Here is a 23,365-nt window from a genome sequence, read left to right as displayed (position 1 = left end):
TTACAACATAATTTCAGATAGATTTATTTTTTGCTTATTTACTTATTTACTATTAATTGTAGACTTTATTTGGCTTTCACCAAGTTTCCCACTAATGTCATTTTTTCTAGTACACATCTTTTAAAGGTCATGGAAAATTTTATTTTTGAAATGTATGGATGTAGGTATTTTGTGTAATGTCAATTCAGATTTAATGTTTTTTTCCTGCTGTGAACTTTTAAAAAAATTATGAAACACTATATAAAAGTTACCCTTTAAATATTCTTAAGGTACAGTTGAGTAGTATTAACTGTATTCTCATTGTTAGGTAATACATCTCTAGAACTTTTTCATCTTGCAGATCTGGAACTCTGTACCCATTGAACAATTTTCTGTTTTTCCCTCTTCCTAGCCCCTGTCAACCACCATTCTCCTTTCTGTTTACATGACTTTGACAGGAGTCAGTATCCCATGTAAGTGGAGTCATACAGTATTTGTCCTGGTTTATTTCACTCAGCACTGAGCATGGGGAAAATGTTCTCAAAGTTTATCTGTGTTTTAGTATGTGACAGGATTTCCCTTTTGAAGGCCAAGTAGTATACAGTTATGTGTATATACCACATTTTCTTTATCCATACAACTGTTGATAGACATTTGGGTTGCTTCCACCTCTTGGCTATTGTGAATGATGCTGCAACAAATATGGATTATAAATATCTCTTTGAGATCCTATTTTTAATTTTGTAAAAATACCCTGAAATGGAGTTTTTTAATCATATGATATTCTACTTTTAGAGTTTTGAGAAACTTCCTTACTGTTTTCCATGGTGGCTGTACCATTTTATATTCCATCAGTAATGTGTCAGAGTTCTAGTTTCTCTACATCCTGCCCAACGCTTGTTATTTTCTGTTTTTCAATGGTAACCGTCCTAATGGGTGTGAAGTGATATCTTATTGTGCTATGGATTTGCATTTCCCTGATAATTAGTGATGTTGAGTATCTTTTCTCTAAAATCAGGACTTTTAAAGATTATTTATTTATTTGAAAGACAGAAATTACAAGTAGGCAGAGAGGCAGGCAGAGAGAGAGAGGAGGAAGCAGGCTCCCCACCGAGCAGAGAGCCCGATGCGGGGCTCGATCCCAGGACCCTGGGATCATGACCTGAGCCGAAGGCAGAGGCTTTAACCCACTGAGCCACCCAGGCGCCCCTTGAGTATCTTTTCAGTTGCTTATTGGCCATTTGTTTATCTTCTTTAGAGAAATGTTTATGCAGGTCATTTGTCCAGGTGTGTAACTTTTAAAGGTTACTTTTGTTGTTGAGTTATAGGAGTTTTTTATCCTAATATTTGGATATTAATCCCTTATTGGACATATGATTTGCAATTATTTTCTCCCATTTTGTAGGTTGTCTTTTCACTCTATTGTTTCCTTCTTATGTTTTCTTCTAGACCTAGAGTTTTAGGTCCTACATTTAGATCCTTAATCCATTTTGAGTTAATTTTTGTATATGCTGTAATGTAAGGATCCAACTTTATCCTTTTGCATATGGCTGTCCAGCTTTCTCAACACCATTTGTTGAAGATGTAGTCTTTACCCCATTTTCTGGTCTTGGCTCTCTTGTTGAAGATCATTCACCTATATATGTGAGGGTTTATTTCTGAACTCTCTGTTCTATTCCACTGGTCTCTGTGTCTGTCTTTATGTTAGTTCCACACTTTTTATTACTGTAGCTTTGTAATATGTTTTGATACCAGAAATCATGCATGGACTTTTGGGAAGAATACCATGGAGGTGATGTATCCTCATAGCATCATATTAAGGGGTGTATGATATCAACACAACTTATTACTCAAGAATCAGGGAATGAAGTTCCACCTCCAGAAGGAAGGAGTATCAAAAAATTTGTGGACATTTGTTAAAACCATCCACAGTAATTAGTTAATATTATAAGGGAAAGATAATTTGAGGCTATTCAAATATCCTGTTTCTTTTTAAAGTTTCCCTGACTGGGGCATCTGGGTGGCTCAGTTGGTTCAGCACCAACTCTTGATTTCTGCTCAGGTCATGATCTCACGGTTGTTGGATTGAACCACATGTTGGGCTCCATACTCAGTGTCGAGTCCACTTGGGGATTCTCGCTGTCTCCCTCCACCACTCTCCCCTCACGCATGGATGTGTTCGCTCTCTCTCAAATAAACAATAATTTTTTAAAAAGATTTTAATTTATTTATTTGAGAGAGAGAGTATGCTTGGGGGGCGGGAGGAGGGACAGAGAGAGAGGCAGAAGCAGACTCCCCGCTGAGTAGGGAGTCCAGCAGGGAGCTTGAGCCCTGAACTCCAGGATCATGACCTGAGCCAAAGGCAGATGCTTAACCCACTGAACCACCTGGGCACCCCTTATGTTTTCTTTCTTTCTTTCTTCCTTTCTTTCTTTCTCTCTTTCTTCCTAGATCTTATTTATCTATTTGTCAGAGATAGAGGGAGAGAGCCCAAGCAGGGGGAGAGGCAGGCAGAGGGAGAAGCAAGCTCTCAGCTGAGCAAGGAGCCCCTTGTGGGGCTTGATCCCAGGACCCCAGGATCATGACCTGAACCGAAGGCAGATGTCTAACCGACTGAGCCACCCAGGCACCTCTCTTTGTTTTTTTTTTAAAGCACTTCCTCTACGACACTGTAAGATATTTTAGGCTACTATTTTTTTCCTGTCCCAGCCTTGTTTCCAGGGGGCCCTGGTTTCTATTGGAGAGTGGTATTTAGAAACTAATATCTGACTCTAGGTATGATTTTTGATACTGGAGTATTAATTGCTTTTAGGCTCTCTCACCTGATAGAGTTAGGAAATATATGTGGTTATACTAACCCATGTATACACACATTGATATTCATTTCTGTTATCCCTGTTTATTTCTTTTATCTAACAGATAGATACTTTTATTTTTAACAGTTTAGTGAAGGGACATTCTATTTTTTTCCATGTTTCAGATGTTTGTTTTATAAATGGTTAATTCAGAATGCTGTGGGAATTTGCATTGGCATCCTGACTTCCCAATACATGTTGTGACTTTGCATAAGGTTTTAGATAAAACATCTTTTCAATAAGGTTTACTTATTACAGTAAAGTATGTAATTTCAAAAATATTTGAAAAAAAAATAGATAATAGATCCTAAATGGAGGGGGCAGTCATTAAGTCTAGTCACTTTTTTCTTTGTAGTGAGATCATTGTTGAAATAATATTTATGTAAGCCCATTCTTGCATAAGAAAAATTCTTACAATTTTGAGTCCTTCTCCTATTTTGAAGCTTTTTTTCTTTTTAAAGATTTTTAAAATTTTATTTAACAGAGAGAGAGAGAGCACAAGTAGCGGGAAAAGGCAGGCAGAGGGAGAGGGAGAAGCAGGCTCCCTGCTGAGCAAGGAGCTAGGTGTGAGGCTGGATCTCAGGATGCTGGGATCATGACTGAGCCGAATGCAGAAACTTAACCAACTGAGCCACCCAGGTGCCCTCCTATTTTGAAGTTTTAATAATAACCTTAATATGTCTGTGTTTCTGTGTGTGTATGTGTATAAAATCCTCATTCGCAAAAAGCCTTATGGGCTTTCACAGTCTAGATGTAAGCCAAAACTTTCAAATTCACAAGGTTTTCCTTTAATAGATTTGAGTAGATCAAATGTCTTAACTTGCCACTGAAGCCTATAGTAATAATCCTTAGACGTTTTTCCTTTTCTTGTTCCTTATTTCATTTTACTTTATTGTACTTACAACTCTTGAAAGGTACACACGACTTGGATTTTATGAAATTTAAAATCCATGGCCAAGATGAGACATTTTGTGTAAATGGAGATTGTCTTCCAAGTTTAGTTTGGCTGTATGTAAGATTTTTTTCAGCCTAAGAGATAATGGGGCTTTTACTGTGTTTTTCTCTGTTTTAAGGGATAACATTTTTCCTTTAGTATAAAACATTTTCATTAAGGTAGGCAGTCAAAAATACTATCTTCATGATAGCCATAAATTTGAAAACAAGCCCATAAATCCTCACTGGCCTTTTTATGTTATAATTACTATGACTATAATAATAACAATGAGCAATTTTTAAACTACAATATTAAAAAATATAATTGTCCCCCCAAAAAGGTGCAAGTGTCCTATGTGTGTTTGTTTAATTGTTTAATTAAAATTAAAATTAATTAAACAATTAATTAAAAATTAATTGTTTAATTAATACATTTACATTTTACTTTAAGTACTTTTTTGTAACATTACTTTGTAATATTTTCATTACAGGTATAAATTAGTTAAATTTTAGATCAATAAGGACTGATGGGTTATTCTGGCAACCAATTTATTTTTTTGTGTGGAGGGAAGTAAGGTATAGGGGAGTGGGTCAATTTATGTCACCATTTGTTTCAGCAAATTTTGTGGTTTTCTTTCAGGGGAGAAATATTCTCAGGTGAAAACTAGTCATGTTCTTGAGATCCAAGACTCCTCTGGGGGCTTTGCTGGGTTCTCTGCCCTTCAGCATCAGCTTTCCATGAGTGTAAAGCCTAGATTCTTGGCCTCCTTCCTCTGTCCTGAATGGGCAAATGTTCTCAGGGTGAAAGTGGTCAGATCACTTCTTTAAGATTTTTTTCCATTTCCAGATTTCTTTTTTTTTTAATTAAAAAAAATTTTTTTAATAAACATTTAATGTATTATTAGCCCCAGGGGTACAGGTACCCTCCCCAATGTCCATAACCCCACCACCCTCTCCCTACCCACCCCCCCACCCCTCAGTTTGTTTTGTGAGATAAGAGTCTCTCATGGTTTGTCTCCCTCCCTTCCTACCCCCCAAACCCCCCATACATTTGCAGATTTCTAACCCCTTCAAACAGATGTTTTCTGTATTCTGCATTTACATGGTTTTTCTAGTTCTGGGTGAGAATTCTAGTCTGTTGTGAGTGTGCATCTCACCCAGAAACAGAATTTCTGCCTTCTCCCAATTGACTTATTGAAGAAATCTGGTTGTTTGTCATATAGAATTTTCCAAAGTCTGAATTCTGTTGATTGCTTCTCTGTGGTGTTCTTTAATATATTCTTCTTTCCTCCATATTTCCTATGAAGTGGTAGTAATAGCCAAAAGTTTGTTTGGATTAGTATTAGATAATTTTTTTTTTTTAAGATTTTTATTTATTTATTTGACAGACAGAGGTCACAAATAGGCAGAGAGAGAAGAAGAGAAGCAGACTTCCCTCTGAGCAGAGAGCCCAAGGTGGGGCTTGATCCCAGGACCCTGGGATCATGACCTGAGCTGAAGGCAGAGGCTTTAACCCACTGAGACACCCAGGTGCCCCTAGATAATTTTTTTTTAAAGATTTTTATTTATTTATTTGACAGAGATCACAAATAGGTGGAGAGGCAGGCAGAGAGAGAGAAGGAAGCAGGCTCCCTGCTGAGCAGAGGCTCAGATGCAGGTCTCGATCCCAGGACCCTGGGATCATGACCTGAGCGGAAAGCAGAGGCTTTAACCCACTGAGCCACCTAGGCATCCCTAGTATCAGATAATTTTTGATCAGATAATTTTTATGTTAATACTTGAAAGATGTTGTATATACTTCTTTTCTTCTGCTAAGAGGCACTATGTTTTTTATTTTATTTTTCTTTTTGCAGTATTAACTGTCATTGGTGATCATTACCCAGCTCCATTAATTTCTTGGGGGTTGCAAAATGGTAGTTTTCTGAGTTTCTTATTTTTTCCTCATTTATTGGCTAGAATATGTCCATAAGATAATCTCTTCTTAATCAACTCTTTATTACTGTAAAAGTACAGTTCATATAGGAAATAAGTGCTTTACTTAATCTTTAAAAGAATCAGTCATCCTACCATCCTCAAAAGGTGGCCAGAGAGGGCTTCTTTTGGTTTTGTTTTATTGAGGATTATTGACAACTCAAGGATATAAAGTTATTGATTTGTTACAGTTATCATAGCTATTATTGAGGCCCAGATTGATCTATTTTTAGCTATTCAAGTTGGCTTCAGAGTCCTTTTGATAAGACTTTCTGATCTTTAATAGCTTCCTTCTTTTCTGTGGGAAAAATTGAGACTTACCTTGCATATTTCTAGTCCCAGACTTGGAACCAGCCATTTCTCCAAGAAGTCCTGGTTATTTTATTTTATTTTATTTTTTGTTCATTTATTAGAGAGAGAGAGAAAGAGAGAGATAGTGAGAGAGAGCATGAGTTGAGGCAGGAAGAGGGAGAGGGAGAAGCAGGTTTCTTGCTGAGCAGGGAGCCTGATGCAGAGCTGGGTCCCAGAACCCTGAGATCATGACCTGAGCTGAAGGCAGATTCTTAACTGACTAAGCCACCCAGGTGCCTGTCCTGGTTATTGTTAATGGACATGGTATTTAAAGATCATAATCTTTTTTTTTAAAGATCATAATCTTAATGTGAGTTCTTTTTTTTAAAAAATCATCTGCCTTATATGTATTAATTTTAAAAATTGTATTGAGCTTCAGAATCTTTTTGGAAGTAGGTAGACTAGAACTTTATAAATACACAGAAGAACTTTATAAATATACAGATTATTTTAAATTAAGTGCTGTGACATTTATTATAACAAGATTGAAATTAAAAGCTAGCTTTACAGAAAGTAATGATTTCGAGGCACCTGACTGGCCTAGTCGAAAGAGCATACAACTCTTGATCTCAGTGCTGTGAGTTTGAGCCCCACATTGAGTGTACAGTTTACTTTAAAATAAAATCTTAAAAAAAAAAAGTAGTGATTTCTTTGTAATTTTCATTCCTCCAGTTCTGGGATTCTTTTTTTTTTTTTTTTTTTAATATTTTATTTATTTATTTGACAGAGAAATCACAAGTAGGCAGAGAGGCAGGCAGAGAGAGAGGAGGAAGCAGGCTCCCCACGGAGCAGAGAGCCCGATGTGGGGCTCGATCCCAGGACCCTGGGATCATGACCCGAGCCGAAGGCAGAGGCTTTAACCCACTGAGCCACCCAGGCGCCCCAGTTCTGGGATTCTTATCAGACTCACAGAAATTGCCAATATAAATTCTACAACAGTCAGTATTACTTAGTGGATTGTTGGCTGAGTCTGAAACTAGCCTCTTGGTCTAAAACATGACTTAACATCAACATGTGAGATAGTTTCAAAATACTGGTCCTTTGTGTAAACCTGGCGATTCACAGACCTGTACCCCTGGGGATAAAAATACATTATATGTTTATAAAAAAATAAAAAATAAATAAAAAATTAAAAAAAAAAATACTGGTCCTTACACCAGGTCTGGAAAGAGGGCTGGTAATGCATGTCTTTACGTTCTTACTAATTTAAAGGCTCCTGATTTGGCCAGTGGTGCTCTAAGTAACCAGTAATGATTTAAGTGGCTATTTTAGTAAACATTTCTTCTTTATTCAAAAATGTTTAATCTCAATGTGATATGAGAATAATATTTAAAATACTATAGGCAGGTACAAGTTAAAGCTGTCTTGTTGCCAAAATATACTTCTCACCAGTAGTATTTAAATAAGCCTTGACTGTTACCTTTTGTTCATAACTCTCTTATAAGGGTCTCACAGATTTTTTGTTTTGTTTTGTTTTGTTTTTTAAAGGGGTTACTTCTTTGGTTAAGAGTTCAATCAGATGAGCTAACTGTAGTAAGTGTAAATTTCTTCCTATGGGCTTAGGTTACATCTTAATAGACATTTTTTTAAAAAAGATTTTATTTATTTATTTGACAGAGAGAGACACAGAGAGAGGGAACACAAGCAGGGGGAGTGGGAGAGAAGCAGGCTTCCCACCTAGCAGGGAGCCCAGTGTGGGCCTCTATCCTAGGACCCTGGGATCATGACCTGAGCTGAAGGTAGTCGCTTAATGACTAAGCCACCCAGATGGCCTTAATAGACATTTTTATCTTAAAAAGTTGTCTGAAAAAGAGAGAGGGACACCTGGATGGCTCAGTCAGTTAAGTGGCTACCTTTAGCTCCCGTCATGATCCCAGGGTTCTAGGATCCAGTCACCTATCCTACATCCTGCAGCCAATCCATTCCGCATGGGCTCTTTGCTCAGCAGGGAGCCTACTTCTTTCTTTCCCTCTGCTACTCCCCCTGCTTGTGAACACACTCTCTTGAGCTCTTTCTCTGTCTCTCTCTGACAAATAAATAAAATCTTTGAAAAGGGAGAATAATAATTATTCATAATCCCACCATCCTGACATAACCACTGCACTTTTTTGAATTTTCTTTTATTATCAAATTTGGTTCATATGCAGACATTTTACATAATTAAGTCGAGCTAGAGTTAGCAAGTACCACCTTTATAATTCCCACATAATCCTTAGCTACTTCCTCAGTTCCTCCAGTTTAAAAAGAATATGTAAAGGTGGAAAAAAAAAAGAATATGTAACAGTAATTTTCATTTTATGTCCACATGTGTGCATAGTTCTATTTCTGGAGCAAGAAAATTCACTATCGTGAATTCTCTGCTGTCTATATTAATGACGGAATTGGAAAATAGTACAGAATAGATCAACAAACCTTTAAAAATCCCATTTTGTTTTGGATTTTACTTTATGACTTTTGGCACTGTAATAATCATATTTTAGAAATTTAGCTGCTGGTGCCTGGGTGGCTCAGTTGGTTAAGCATCCGACTCTTGAGCTCAGCTCAGGTCTTGATCTCAAGGTTGTCAGTTCAAGCCCTGCAGTGGGTTCCATACTTAGTGTGGAGCCTACTTAAAAAAAAAGAGAAAAAAAAGAAAAGAAGTGTAGCTAGTGTTAATATGAGTTGGTATTCTCTGAGCATGTATTACCTGATAAGAATCAGATAATTAGAACATTAACAACAATTTATTATTATTATTACTATTATTATTTTAAATATTTATTTGAGAGATAGAGACAGAGGCGGGAAGCCTGCTTCTCCCTCTCCCACTCCCCCTGCTTGTGTTCCCTCTCTCTGTGTCTCTCTCTGTCAAATAAATAAATAAAATCTTTTTAAAAAAATGTCTACTAAGATGTAACCTAAGCCCATAGGAAGAAATTTACACTTACTACAGTTAGCTCATCTGATTGAACTCTTAACCAAAGAAGTAACCCCTTTAAAAAACAAAACAAAACAAAACAAAAAATCTGTGAGACCCTTATAAGAGAGTTATGAACAAAAGGTAACAGTCAAGACTGATAGAGACAAAGATAGCGAGAGAAATAGAGCACAAGTAGGGAGGAGAGGGAGAAGCAGACTCTGTGCTGAACAGGAAGCTAGACTCGGCTCCATCCCAGGACCCTAGGATTATGACCTGAGCTGAAGGTAGATGCTTAACCTACTGAGCCACTGAGGCGCCTTGACAATTTATTATTAATAGATTTTTTCTTAATAATTATACCTTGATTTTTATTTTATTTATTATACCTTTGAATTTTCTTTTAATAAATTTTTAAGCTTTTATTTATTTATTTGTCAGAGAGAGAGCACTAGTTGGGGAGCAGCAGGCAGAGGGAGAAACAGGTTCCCTGCTGAGCAAGGAGCCCATGCAGGACTTGATCCCAGGACCCTGGGATCATGACCTGAGCCAAAGGCAGATGCTTAACCAACTGAGCCACCCAGGTGTTCCCACATTTTGATTTTTCATAATTCACAGTTCATGACTCTAGATTTAACAGTAATCTGTATTATTAACAATTAGTAGGGAGTCTGAGCTCCAGCTTCCCTTTTCCTATTAGATAATTGGCATCTGTTTCCCAATTCAGCATGCTTGGGAAGTGATTGACCTAACTAGATGCACAACTCTCTACATTTATGCTAAAGAAGATTATTTTAGATATGGTGAAGTGGTACTGCTACTACCAGGTACTTTAGGAGTAAAATACTTTTTATAGTGTGTGTGAAACTAGTTATTACTTATAACAAAGATTCTTCGGGAAAGTGCTTTTCAAATTTCAAATAGACTGAGACAGGAACATAACCTGATTATAAATCATGAGCCGTATTGTTGTAAATTTCATTCTTTTCCGTTAGTAAAAAAGTTTGTTTCTGTTAGTAAATTTAATTCATTTCTGTTATTCTCCACCTTCCCTTCCCAGATTGGTTTTAAAATTATCGTGGATCTTCTTTGAGCATTGAAATGAAAATGAGATAAGTTTTTCTCAGTGTTAACCTAAGAATTGATTGAAATTGTTTTTGTTTATTTTAGGAAATCTACCTTCTTCAATGTATTAACCAATAGTCAGGCTTCAGCAGAAAACTTCCCCTTCTGCACTATTGATCCTAACGAGAGCAGAGTACCTGTGCCAGATGAAAGGTTTGACTTTCTTTGCCAGTACCACAAACCAGCAAGGTAAGAAAATCTTTATGCCATTGTTTATTTGTTGACCTTATGTAGACTGAGTAAAAATATGTAAGTGACATATTTAACATCACATAGGGGGTTGCCTGGGTGACTCAGTTGGTAGAAGATGCCTCTGCTGATCTTGGGTCAGATCTTGGTGAGTTTGAGCCCCATGTGTGGCATAGTTTACTTAAGAAAAATCATACAGAGTGTTTTTTTCTCCATAATTAATGTGTTATGGGCGATTGTAATGTAGAGAGTGTAGAGAAAGATGAGAAAGGATACATCTGGCTGTTAACTTTGCAGTTAGTTTTTTCAAGGGAGTATGAAGGAGAGGGAGTCAGTAGCCTGTATTTATATCGTTCCATGCATGTAAAATTATATATGTACATGTATATTCATAGGAAAATGTATGAAACTGTTTGACAGTTATCCTTGGGTGGTGGAAATTTTAGGTGATTTTTACTTTCTTTTCATTTATTTATTATTTTAAAAAATTTTACTTTATTGTAGTCTGTATTGTTTGAGGTTTTTGTAACAAGCATGTATTATATCTTTAATTAGAAAAAATAAAATAATACAGGTTCATTGTAAAAGTTTGGACAGTATGGAAAGACAAGAATAGAAATCACCTGTACCTTGATAGCACAGGAATAAGTACTTTGGAGGTATATCCTTCCATACTTTTTCCTGAAGGTTTACACAATACTTGCAAAAATTAGAATACATTTTTACTTGGGCTATTACTGATATTTTTTTAGATTAAAAAATACAAATTTAAGTAATAATTTCTAATATAACTTTGTTTAATACCATATTATATGAATGTACAGTTTATTTCCCCATTTTGAGAGTTTAGTTTGTCTTTAGTTTCTCACTATTTGAAATGCGCTGATGAATCCCAAGTTTCTGTCTCTATTCCTAAAGTCTGCTGATCTACAGACATATCTAATTACCTTCTTGACATTGACATTTAGAAGACTAAATAGGTGCCTCAGACTTGACATGTCCAAAATGGACCTCTTCATTTCATTCTGCCTTGTGCCAAGTTTGTTCTTCAGGACTTTCATAATTCAATAAATAGCACTGCTATTTCCCCAGTTCCTTAAGTCCAAGTCCAAGTCCAAGATTTATCCTTGATTCCTCTTTTTCCTCACTCCTGGATCCAATCTATCGACAATTCTTATGAGTTCTTTTTTTTCCCCCCTGAAAGATTTTATTTATTTGTCAGAGAGAGAGAAAGCACAAGCAGAGGGAATGGCAGACAGAGGGAGAAGCAGGCTACCCCCTGAGTAAGAAGCTCAATGCAGGACTCGATCCCAGGACCTTGGGATCATAACCTGAGCCAAAGACAGATCCTTAACCGACTGAGCTACCCAGGCATCCCAAGTCTTAAGAGTTCTAACCACAAAATATATACCACATTTATTCACTTTTTCTACTTTGGTCCATCAGTTTGAGCATCCACTGATTTTTTTTGACGAATTAATTATTACATTGATGATTGCCACATGGTGATTTTATAATTTCCTCATTTCTTCTTACTATTTGTTGACTACCTACTGTAAGGAAGAGCTTTCTTGTCTTCATTTATTCATTAATGTGTTCGTTCATGGAAGTGTTGCTCAATTGGTTACGATATGTCAGTCATTGGACATGGTTCAAATTATATTCTTGAAATCGGCTCCTCAAACTGGCTTCTGTTTTCTTTTTGAAACCTTTTTTATTTATTTATTTATTTATTTTTAAAGATTTTATTTACACAAGTAGGCAGAGAGGCAGGCAGAGAGAGAGAGAGAGGAGGAAGCAGGCTCCCTGCCGAGCAGAGAGCCCGATATGGGGCTCGATCCCAGGACCCTGGGACCATGACCCGAGCCGAAGGCAGAGGCTTTAACGCACTGAGCCACCCAGGTGCCCCGAAACCTTTTTTATTTCTAAATGATTTCAAATTTATATAAAAAGATGCAAAATTACCCATGGAATGCTTTGAAACCAAATTTCTTTGAACCTTTGAGAATGATGCAGACATGATGTCACATTGCATTTCAATTCTTACATTTGTTTACTAAATACAGACATTCTTGTTCTTACTTTTTAAAGATTTTTTTTTATTTGAAAGAGAGGGAAAGTGAGAGAGAGCACATGAGCAGGGGGAGGGGCAGAAGGAGAGGGAGAAACAGGGAGCTCCACAGTGGGAGCCTGATGTGGAGCCCAGGACCCTGGGATCCTGGCCTGAGCTGAAACCAAGAGTTGGACGCATAACTGCCTCAGCCTCCTACGTGCCCCCAGACATTCTCTTTCATTACCACAGTAAACCACCAAAATCAGGATATTAACATTGATCCAGTGTTACTATCTCATTCATAGATTCCATTTATATTTTTCCACTTGTCCCATGAATGTGCTTATTTGTTCAGTTCCATTTTATGTTGCCAATCTCTTGATCCCCCTGTCTTGTTGGCTGATTTGGACACTGCTGGTTTGGTTCCCAGCTACTACTACTAGATGGCTCCCTGGCCGAGATGCCTTGTACAGACCCCAGCTATTGTGCTGCCTTTTCTCCCCGCTCCGACTCTTTAGATGTGGGCCCTTGTTACCACTAGACTATGTGGTCCTGTGACATTGCCAAGCTTTTTCAGAGACCCGAAGAGAACAATCATAAAGCCCTTAGACTTCAAATTTGTTGAAATTTTAGGCAGTGAGGGAATTAATTTTTCAAAATTTCCCCTTTCCTTTGCTTGTGAACATTGATTAAATGCTTTTGTGGAAATAAAAATATTGGATGGGAGCCCATCTTCATTTTTTCTGTAACATAATTTTGTCCTCTTTGTGGTTAAGCAAATAAAAAAATTGATAATTCATAGTACAATTGACCCTTGAACAGCAGTGGGTTTGAACTGTGCAGGTCCACTTGAACACACATTTTTTTTACAGTACAGTACTGTAAGTTTATTTTCTCTTTCTTATGATTTTTCTTAATATTTTCTTTTCCTCGCTTTATTTTTATATGTAAGAATATAATATATAACATATATACATACATTTTAATGAACTGTTTATGTTATTGGTAAGGCTTCTGGTCAGTAGTAAGCTATGAGTAGTTATTTTTGGGGAGTCAAAAGTTATATGTGGATATTTCTCTTGTGTTGTTCAAGGGTCAACTGTCCTTTAATCTTCATATTTACATGGCCAACTGATTTTCCTAACTTGGTTTCTAACTTGTGTTAACTATGCCTTTATTTTGAGCAAAGCAAAGGTTATTTTATATGTACCCCTATTTTTGTTGCTGTTGTTAACAACTAGATTATTACTATGCTGGTAACTAGTTCACGTCTATATAACCTACATGATGATTAAATGCAAATCCAGATATCCTGTGTTTGAATCCCAGTTTTGTCACCACTAGTTGAGTAATCCCCTGAATATAAATAGATTTCTTAATTCCTCTCAGGCTCAATTTCCTCATCTTTAAAGTAGATTTAATAAATAGCACTTACCTGATGGAGTTGTTTTGAACTTTGAAATGATGCATGTAAATCACTTAGTCCAGTGCCAATCACAAAGTATGTTGGCTCATTCTATAGTGATTACTTTTTATCAGTAAACTCTAAAATGTTCTCCATTGCTTTTGTGTCGGTATGCGTGGGCCAACAGAACAGTATAGTAAAATTAATGGTGTGAGTTTTAGTTCTTTATATGCACACTAAAAACCTCTACTTCGCTTTACAGCTTTCCTTCATTTTCCTAGGTAAAAAAGTCCTAAAGTATTAAAAGATTCTTTCTTTCTTTCTTTTTTTTTTTTAAGATTTTATTTATTTGACAGTGAGAGAGAGAGAGAGCACAAGCAGGAAGAGCAGCAGGCAGGAGAGGGTGAAGCAGGCTCCCTGCTGAGCTAGGAAGCCGATGCAGGACCCTGGGATCATGACCTGAGCCTCAGGCAGACGCTTAACTGACTGAGCTACCCAGGCACCCCTAAAAGATTATTTCTTGTTTAATTTTTTTGGTATTCATTTATCAAATAATTATTGAGAGTCTTCTAAACATTGTTCTAGAAGGGAAATGATTACTTCATGTAAAATATTTTGGAAATCAATTTGGCTAATAAACAGGTTCTTAATACTATTTTATAATAAAACCATCTTTTGTTTTTCAGCAAAATTCCTGCCTTTCTGAATGTAGTGGATATTGCTGGCCTTGTGAAAGGAGCTCACAATGGTCAAGGCTTGGGAAATGCCTTTTTATCTCATATCAGTGCCTGTGATGGAATCTTTCATCTAACACGTAAGTATATTTGTCTATTTAATTGATTCATTATATTCACTGTTTTCTTTCCATTATTGCTCAAATAAAATTAAGAATGACTGATAGATTTGTTTTGCTTTACAAGATGAATCATGGATTGATCTGCTAATTGTGACTTTAATGGTATTTAATATCGTTTTCATATAAGAAGGCTTATTCCATAGCAAAGATGTGCTGTATTGATATTGTAATTGAATTTCGTCCCCTGTTCTGTATTAGATCCATTGGGAAGTGTTTCTTCTATGTGGAAGTAATTTTGTTGATTATAAAGGCATTTTGAAATTTTCTTGGGGAACTTTTCTGCATTTTTTGCTTACCATGTGTTGAGAAGGCAGAGTTAATAGAGGAGAGGATTCTGGTATTTCAGAGGAGAGAAAGGCATCCAGGTTATTTATTGAGATGAGGGAATTAATGAGAAACTGTAGATGAGCTAATGCTTAATGGAGAGAGGGATATAAAGCAAGAGAAAAACTGGTAGAACTTTGTGTTAGTTTATGTTCTTTTGAGTGCAGATGGGAGCCAAGAGCATAGTAATTTTTTTTTTTTTTTTTTTTTTTTTGAGCATAGTAATTCTTTGACAGAAAAGTTCAGGTTTGGTTTAGGTTAAAGTTCAGGTCAAGACTGCTCTGCACGATATTGTAGTGAACAAATCAGTGCAAATGAAGGAAATGCAAGTTAGGGGTATAGGTCAGTTGTGTTCTGAGTTAGTGTTTTGTTTTTTTCTGGTCCATGGCTAGATAACTATAGCAATTATAAATGAGCATTTAGAAAATTTTATAGCTGTTTGAGGAATTTTTTTGTCATTTGAATCTAATAAATTGTGCTAGTATTTTTGTATGTTTTTTACGAAATTCATCTTTATTGTATTTTTTTCTAAAGATTTATTTATTTATTTGACACACAGAGAGAGCGTACACAGGAGTGGTGGGGAAGGGCAGAGCGAGAGGGAGAAGCAGGCTTTCAGGGGAGCCAGATGTGGGGCTTGATCCCAGGATCCTGGGATCATGACCTGAGCTGAAGGCAGATGCCTAACCAACTGAGCCAACCAGGTGCTTCTATTTTTATTGTATTTAATAAAGGTCAACCACACATAGTTTGAGAAGGACTGATTTAGGTAGATTCATATTGGGTGGAGGTACAGAAACATCTTCTGGAAGGGTTTGTGGTGCAGGTAAATAGGGTTATGGTTGGGTTGGAGTGAGGTGGGGGTGGAATTCCGTTATGTAGAGTAGTGCTACTTAAAGCCCGTGCACTGGTGAGAGCCTTTGTTTTCCTGACAGTTTCATTTTTTTACTGGTTCTGGTGACTAATGAGAGTTTCAAAGAGAAGTGGAATCAGGTGTGCCTCCTGGGTTTCTGGACTGGGTCAGTTGAATGAATCTTGATGCCATTTACTGACATGTTGAATGTAAAAGGACCAGCAAGTCTTGGGAGAGAGTTGATGAGGTCAGTTTGGGACAGTTTTGTTTTGTTTTGTTTTTTTGAGAGAGAGAGCATGTGAGAGAGCAGGGGGAGGGGCAGAGGGAGAGGTGGAGAGAATTCTAAACAGGCTCCACAGTCAGCGTGGAGCCTGATGAGGAACTTGATCTCACAACCCTGAGATTATGACCTGAGCTGAAATCAAGAGTTGGATGCTGAACAGACTGAGCCACACAGGTGCCCCAGTTTGGGACAGTTTTTTGAATTTGTGTACTTTGGATATCCAGATAAGAGATGTCTGTAAGGAAGTAGGACTGATCGGGCAGGTGTGACAAGAGGATGGGGGTGAGAGAATTGAAGTTATGGTGTGAGAAGGATTGAACAGATGGGTAGAATAGAGCTTAATGTAGGGTAGGAAGGAACATAGCAGAGGACTGAAAAATGAAAGGGTCATGGATCTAGTTACATGAGGAGGTTCAAGAACAGATGTGCTGGTCAAAAGGGGGTGTGTGATTAGTGAGGGGTATTTGACTTAACATTTTCAGAGGTGGAGCAGTTCAGGGTGATGGTAAGATCCTGATAATGGCCTGAAACCATTAGTAAATGTAATCAAGTCTTTGGTTTGTTACTTGTTGTATAATATTCATCTGATACATTTTTCTAACCCTTAGGGGGAAGAATGAATTTGGTTAGGAGTATACATACTTTATTGTGTTTCATTCAGGCTAAAGCTATTGTAAAGAGAGGAGAAAAATCCATTTAAACTAGATACCCTCGGGGCACCTGGGTGGCTTAGTGGGTTAAAGCCTCTGCCTTCGGTTCAGGTCGTGATCCCAGGGTCCTGGGATCGAGCCCCGCGTTGGGCTCTGTGCTTGGCGGGGAGCCTGCTTCCCTTCCTCTCTGCCTGCCTCTCTGCTTACTTGTGGTCTCTGTCTGTCAAATAAATAAAATCTTAAAAAAAAAAAAAATGAACTAGATACCCTGGTTTCTTTTTTTTTTTTTTTAAGATTTTATTTATTTATTTGACAGAGTCACAAATAGGCAGAGGCAGGCAGAGAGAGAGGGGGAAGCAGGTTCCCTGCTGAGCGGAGAGCCTCATGTGGGGCTCCATCCCAGGACCCTGAGATCATGGCCTGAGCCAAAGGCAGAGGCTTAACCCTCTGAGCCACCCAGGCACCCCTAGAGTTGTCTTTAAATTCTTTTTTTTTGAAAGATTTTGTTTATTTGACAGAGAGACAGAGAGCATGAGCAGGGTAAGGAGCAGAGGGAGAAGTAGGCTCCCCCCGTTGAGCAGGGAGCCTGGGTGTATAGGGTGTGGGGCCAGATCCCAGGACCCTGAGGTCATGACCTGAGCCGAAAGCAGTGGCTTAACCAATTGAGCCACCCAGGTACCCCTAGAGTTCTCTTTAAAAATTTATTTTCAGGGCTTTTCTTGTTGCCAAAGCACCCTAATAAAGTAATGAGAGGTACTAGACAAAATGAAAGATTATCTTGTTCACATGTACATAGATTTGGAGTTATACTTACCTTTTAAAGTGTGTTTTTTGAGTTACTAAATGCTGTTAGCTGTGGGTTCAGCTAGATAAACAAGTTTTTAATCTTTCAGTAAACGTGGGTTACTGAGGCAAAGGTACCATATAGTGATTCAGCCATTCCACACATCTTCCAGTGCTCATCACAAGTGTCCTTAGGGGCGCTTGAGGGGCTCAGTTGGTTAAGTGTCTGCCTTTGGCTCAGGTCATGGTCTCAGGGTCCTGGAATTGAGCCCTGCATCGGGCTCTCTGCTCAGTGGAGAGCCTGCTTCTTCCTCTCTCTCTGCCCGCCTCTCTGCTTACTTGTGATCTCTCTCTGTGTCAAATAAATAAATAAAATCTTAAAAGCAAACACATAAGCAAGTGTCCTCCTTAATCCCCATCACCTATTTCATCCATCCTCCCCACTCACCTCCCCTCTGGTAACCATCAGTTTGTTCTATTAAGAGACTCTTTCTTTTTTGTCTCTTTTGTTTTTCCTTTGTTCATTTATTTCTTAAATCCCACATATGAGTGAAATCATATTGTGTTTGTCTTTCTTTGACTTATTTCACGTAGTGTTATATTCTCTAGTTCCGTCTGTGGTGTTGCAAAAGGCAAGATTTCATTTTTTTTGATGGCTCAGTATTATTGCCTTGTAAAGGAGCTTTTACTCTTGAAAGAGCCTGTGCCAGAGCTCCATGGAGTAGGAGTTGGGGGACTCAGATTAGATTACAGTGTTTGCATGCTTTCATAAGTACCTATCTAGATAGAATGTGTTGTTTCTACTCATTTGTATTGCTGAAGGAAATATGGAAGTTTGATGACTCTATCAAGTAGAAAGTCAGTAAAGGATTTTGATGGATTTACTGCCATAAGAGTTCTTGTCTCTTGCATTTAGAAGGTACCTGCTTTACCTGTGTTCATTAAACAAGATACTGGGTCTTTAAAAACTCGTATTAATACTTAAAAATAGTGGCCTGTAAAATCATCTGTAAGCTCCACTGACAGGGCAGAATGCATGTACTTTGTTTGTTAACCGTAATGTAAATTCTGCTTGGGTTAAGTTTATGACCAAGTACTTTTATAATGCACAAAACCCCCCCAAAAAAACCAAAAAATCAAACTCTTAACTTAGAAAGTGTTATTAATACATGCTGACTGAAACAAAACTTTTTTAAACAGAGCTTCTAATAGAATTAAGGTTAACTTGAAGAGTTGGTCTTCCCTGAAAACCTGAGATGGAGGGAGGAGGATTAAATGTGAGATAAGAATACGGTTTTTATAAATTTAATGAATAAATTACCAGTTGAGGGAACCAAAACATAACACATTATGGTGACACATTAATATAAGTAAATTTTTTAATAAGTGACATTTTAACAAGTGAGATGAATCATGTAGAGGATTTTAAAGTAGACTTTAAGAGAGAATATCTATTGTAAAAATTTGTTGACAAATTTAGGCAAATTTTAACTAGATTACTTTATGAAAGCCCTTTTATTTTCTTTTCAATTACTTCTTCTCCAAAGTAGTCGAATGTATCTAAGACATAATAACCATTTTTAATCTTTTACTGCAGGAGGAAAAAAATTTCCGCCAGATACAGTTTCAGCAGCTTAGGGAATGAGTGTGATGGGTTGTAGGTGGGGGAAGGGGAGCCCCGTTTGGTAGGCTGTCCTTGTGGCATTGTCAGTCCTTTCTTGAGTATAGGGTTTACATGGAAGTGGAATTGGTAAGAGCTTGAAGTTCCCAATTTCAGTAAGCAAAGTTGTGCTTCCAAAATACCTAGCACTTATTTTATGCCTGAAAATAATGTGCTATTTATTGTGCTGGAATTTCTAGGATGTTAGATACATGTTGAGTTAAGCATACTCAAAAAAACTCAAAAAAAATTCATACATGTTTTTAGGTTTTCTGCCTCTTCGCATGGCTATTCTTCTTCAGGTGATTGAACAAAACAAACTAATCGTTAACTTTGAAGGATTTCTTTTTTTAATTTTCTGTGCTTGTGTTGCTTGAATGAGCATTTAGTATTGACATAAAGAATGCCACAAAGATTGGATTTCAGTTGAACTAATTCCATACAAAAATTCTTGCAATTTTTAGTGCAATTTAATTATTTTTATGACATCACAGAGGATAAACTTTATGTGAGAAATGAATATCAGAGGCTAATTTAATTACCTTCAACACAGAAACTTTACCTCCTGTGTTCTTATGTATTTTATATTTGATATCCTTTCATGAAAGGATAAAGGATTATAATTGAAATTAGGGGAAAAAAGTAAATATAAATAAATGTAAAGTAAAGATAAAATATCTCTGAGATTTTGTTGTGGATCACAATTTGAGAAAGGCTAACTAAACCTGAAGTCTATTTTTTTTTTTTAAAGATTTTATTTATTTGACACAGAGAAAGAGATCACAAGTAGGCAGATAGGCAGGCAGAGAGAGAGGGGAAAGCAGGCTCCTTGCTGAGCAAAGAGCCCGATGTGGGGCTCGATCCCAGGACCCTGAGACCATGACCTGAGCCGAAGGCAGAAGCTTAACCCCCTGAGCCACCCAGGCACCCTGAAGTCTATTTTTATTTTAACAAAGATACAGTACTCTAAGCCCTATACAAATATTAACTCATTTATTCCTCTTAAACCTCTGTAAGAATAGGTACTATTATTATCCTCATTTTGAAATGAGGAATCCAAAGAGTAGAGGAATTATAGTACTTGCCCAAGATTATGTGACTAGTAATGGTTAGAAATCAGATTTTATTTTATTTTTTTTTAATTTTATAATGAATTTTTTTTCCCTTTTTAAAATTTAAATTCAGTAAATTAACACATAATGTATTAACAGTTTCAGAGGTAGAGGTCAATGATTCATCAGTCTTATATAATATCCAGTGTTCATTGTATCCGTGCCCTCCTTAATGTTCATCACCCAGTTACTCCATCCCCCCACCTGCTTCCCTACCAGCAATCCTCTGTTTGTTTCCTATAATTAAGAGTCTCTTACAGTTTGTCTCCCTCTCTGATTTCATCTTGTTTTATTTTTTCCTCTCTTCCACTACATCCTTTGTTTTGTTTCTTTTTTAAAAAGATTTTATTTATTTATTTGACAGACAGATCGCAAGTAGGCAGAGAGGCAGGCTGAGAGAGAGGAGGAAGCAGGCTCCCTGCTGAGCAGAGAGCCAGATGTGGGACTCCATCCCAGGACCCTGATACCATGACTTGAGCCCAAGGCAGAGGCTTAACCCACTTAGCCGCCCAGGTGCCCCCTTTGTTTTGTTTCTTAAATTCTACATATCAGTGAGATCATATGATAGTTATCTTTCTCTGATTGACTTAAATACCCTCTAGTTCCATCCATGTTGTTGCAAATGGAAAGACTTCTTTTTTTGATGGCTGCGTAGTACTCCAAGAAATCAGATTTTAAACTCAGTTCTAATTACAAAGTCCTTGCTCTGTGTTGGACTAGTCTATAATCTATGTTGAGAATTATCAATGCAAATAAGTCTTTTTTTTTTTTTAAATCACAAACATTTTTATTCGTCTGTGAGCTCTTGAAACTTTTCATCTGTGGACCCACTTTGAGAAACTCTTATGTAAATTCCAGAATAGTTGCATCAAAATTTGTCAGTTCTAGATCAAGCAGTTTTTCTCTTTTTTTTTAAAAGATTTTATTTATTTATTTGAGAGAGAGCACACACACAAAAGCAAGGAGGGGGGAGGGATAGAGAAGGAGAGGGAGAAGCAGACTCCCTGCTGAGCAGGGAGCCTGACATGGGCCTCAATCACTGGACCCTAGCTGAAGGCGGATGGATGGTTAAATGACTGAGCCACCCAGGCGCCCCAGGTCAAGCATTTTTCTAATGATACCCAAATTATATAATAAAAAGGCAGTGGAATATTATTTTATAAATTACTAAAGGGTATGGAATGACTTTATTTAGAGAAACAGATTTATGTGGCTTGGATTCTAGGTATACATGTTGCAGACTCTTAACGCTCTTATTAACAAAGGTAACAAAACATATTTCAGAAAAGAGAGAGAACACATTCAGGTTTACTCTCACACATTCTTCGGGTATTTTCACTTTGATTTATGAAGGGAATAAATAGACGAGTGATCAGTAGCCAAGGTCCTGGCAGTATCTGTAGCAGCTTTCATTAATCTTTTAGATGGTAGCTTCTTTTTGGAGGTTGTGTGGAGCTCACAGGTAACAGTTGACTGCGTGACTAATGTGATGTGTTCTTTGTTCATAGCAATCCTGTAGGGGAGGGAATATGCCTGTTTTAAAGATGAGAAAATGGAGGCTTAAAGAGAAATTAGGAAATAGGGAATTAGGCCATAATTTACCTAACTGATGAGCAGCAGAGCTGTGATTTGAATTCAGGTCTGCCTGAAATGATGTGGCTGGCAGCGCTTAAAAATCTACAGGTAGTTGGATAGTTATTTTTTTGAGATATATATTCTTTTCTTTGGTCTGAGTGTCAAACTGTTTCTGAATGTTGGTTATGTGCTAAATAATCATTCTCCTACTTAATTGTTTCCCACCCCCCAAAGTATCTTGAATGTTTGAAATTATGCAGAAATTTTTTCTTGGATCAGCTTTGTGTGTGCGTTTGTGTGTGTCTGCCTGTCTGACTCCTTTCCTTTCCTTCCTTCCTTCCTTCTTTCCTTCCTTCCTGATATATAGTTGATAAGTTGTGTTATTCTTTAGCTGACTGTTTTTCAGATTTTTTGAGTCACATAGAACACATTTTAATGGTTTATTTGATTTTAAAAAGTGGGAATTTTCAGACTAGAGAATCCAGAAATGGACCCTCAACTTGTGGTCATATAATCTTGGACAAACCAGGAAAGAATATCCAATAGAAAAAGGACAGTCTCTTCAACATGTGGTATTGGGAAAATTGAGCAGCCACATGTAGAAGAATGAAATGGATCAGTCTCTTATACCATACACAAAAATAGACTCAAAATGGATGAAAGACCTAAATGTGAGATAGGAATCCATCAAAATCCTAGAGGAGAACACAGGCAGCAACCTCCGTGACCTTGGCTGCATCAACTTTTTGCCAGACACATCTCCAAAGGCAAGGAAACAAAAGCAAAAATGAACTGTTGGGACTTCATCAAGATAAAAAGCTTTGCATAGCAAAGGAAATAGTCAACAAAACTAAAAGGCAACCTATGGAATGCAAGAAGATACTTGCAAATGTCTTATCAGGTAAGGGGCTAGTATCCAAGATCTATAAAGAATTTATCAAACTTAACACCCCAAAACAAATAATCCAGTCAAGAAATGGGCAGAAGACATGAACAGACATTTTTCCAAAGTTTTTTTTCCAAAGAATACATGGCTGTACAAATGACCAACAGACACATGAAAAAATGTTCAGCATCACTTGGCATCGGGGAAATACAAATCAAAACCACAGTGACATACTACCTCACACTGGTCAGAATGGCTAAAATAAATAACTCGGGAAATTACAGATGTTGGCCAGGATGTGGAAAAGGGGGCACCTCCTATACTATTGGTGGGAATGCAATCTGGTGCAGCCACTCTGGAAAACAGTATGGAGGTTCCTCAAAAAGTTAAAAATAGAACTACCCTGGGGCGCCTGAGTAGCTCAGTCAGTTAAGCATCTGCCTTTGGCTCAGATTGTGATCCCACAGTCTTGAGATAGAGACCCACATCTGGCTCCCTATTTGGTGGAAGGGTTTGCTTCTCCCTCTGCCCCTCCTCCTCCACTCATGCTCTGTCTCTTGCTTTCTCTCTCTCAAATAAATAAATAAAATAAAATAAAAATAGAACTACCCTATGATTGAGCAATT

At 37.3% G+C, this 23,365-nt stretch overlaps 1 protein-coding gene across 1 annotated transcript in view; it reads left to right on the top strand.

Annotated features, from left to right (window-relative positions):
- Positions 1 to 23,365, top strand: part of OLA1 (Obg like ATPase 1) — a 182,730-nt gene that overhangs the window by 10,789 nt on the left and 148,576 nt on the right. Inside the window, exons 3-4 of the mRNA XM_046017985.1 lie at positions 10,156 to 10,299; positions 14,444 to 14,571. Coding sequence (XP_045873941.1) covers positions 10,156 to 10,299; positions 14,444 to 14,571 — 272 coding nt within the window. The remainder of the gene's footprint in view (positions 1 to 10,155; positions 10,300 to 14,443; positions 14,572 to 23,365) is intronic.

This window comes from Meles meles, chromosome 9, assembly GCF_922984935.1.
Source record: "Meles meles chromosome 9, mMelMel3.1 paternal haplotype, whole genome shotgun sequence".
Classification (NCBI taxonomy): domain Eukaryota; kingdom Metazoa; phylum Chordata; class Mammalia; order Carnivora; family Mustelidae; genus Meles; species Meles meles.
This window is presented reverse-complemented; position numbering and strand designations above follow the sequence as displayed.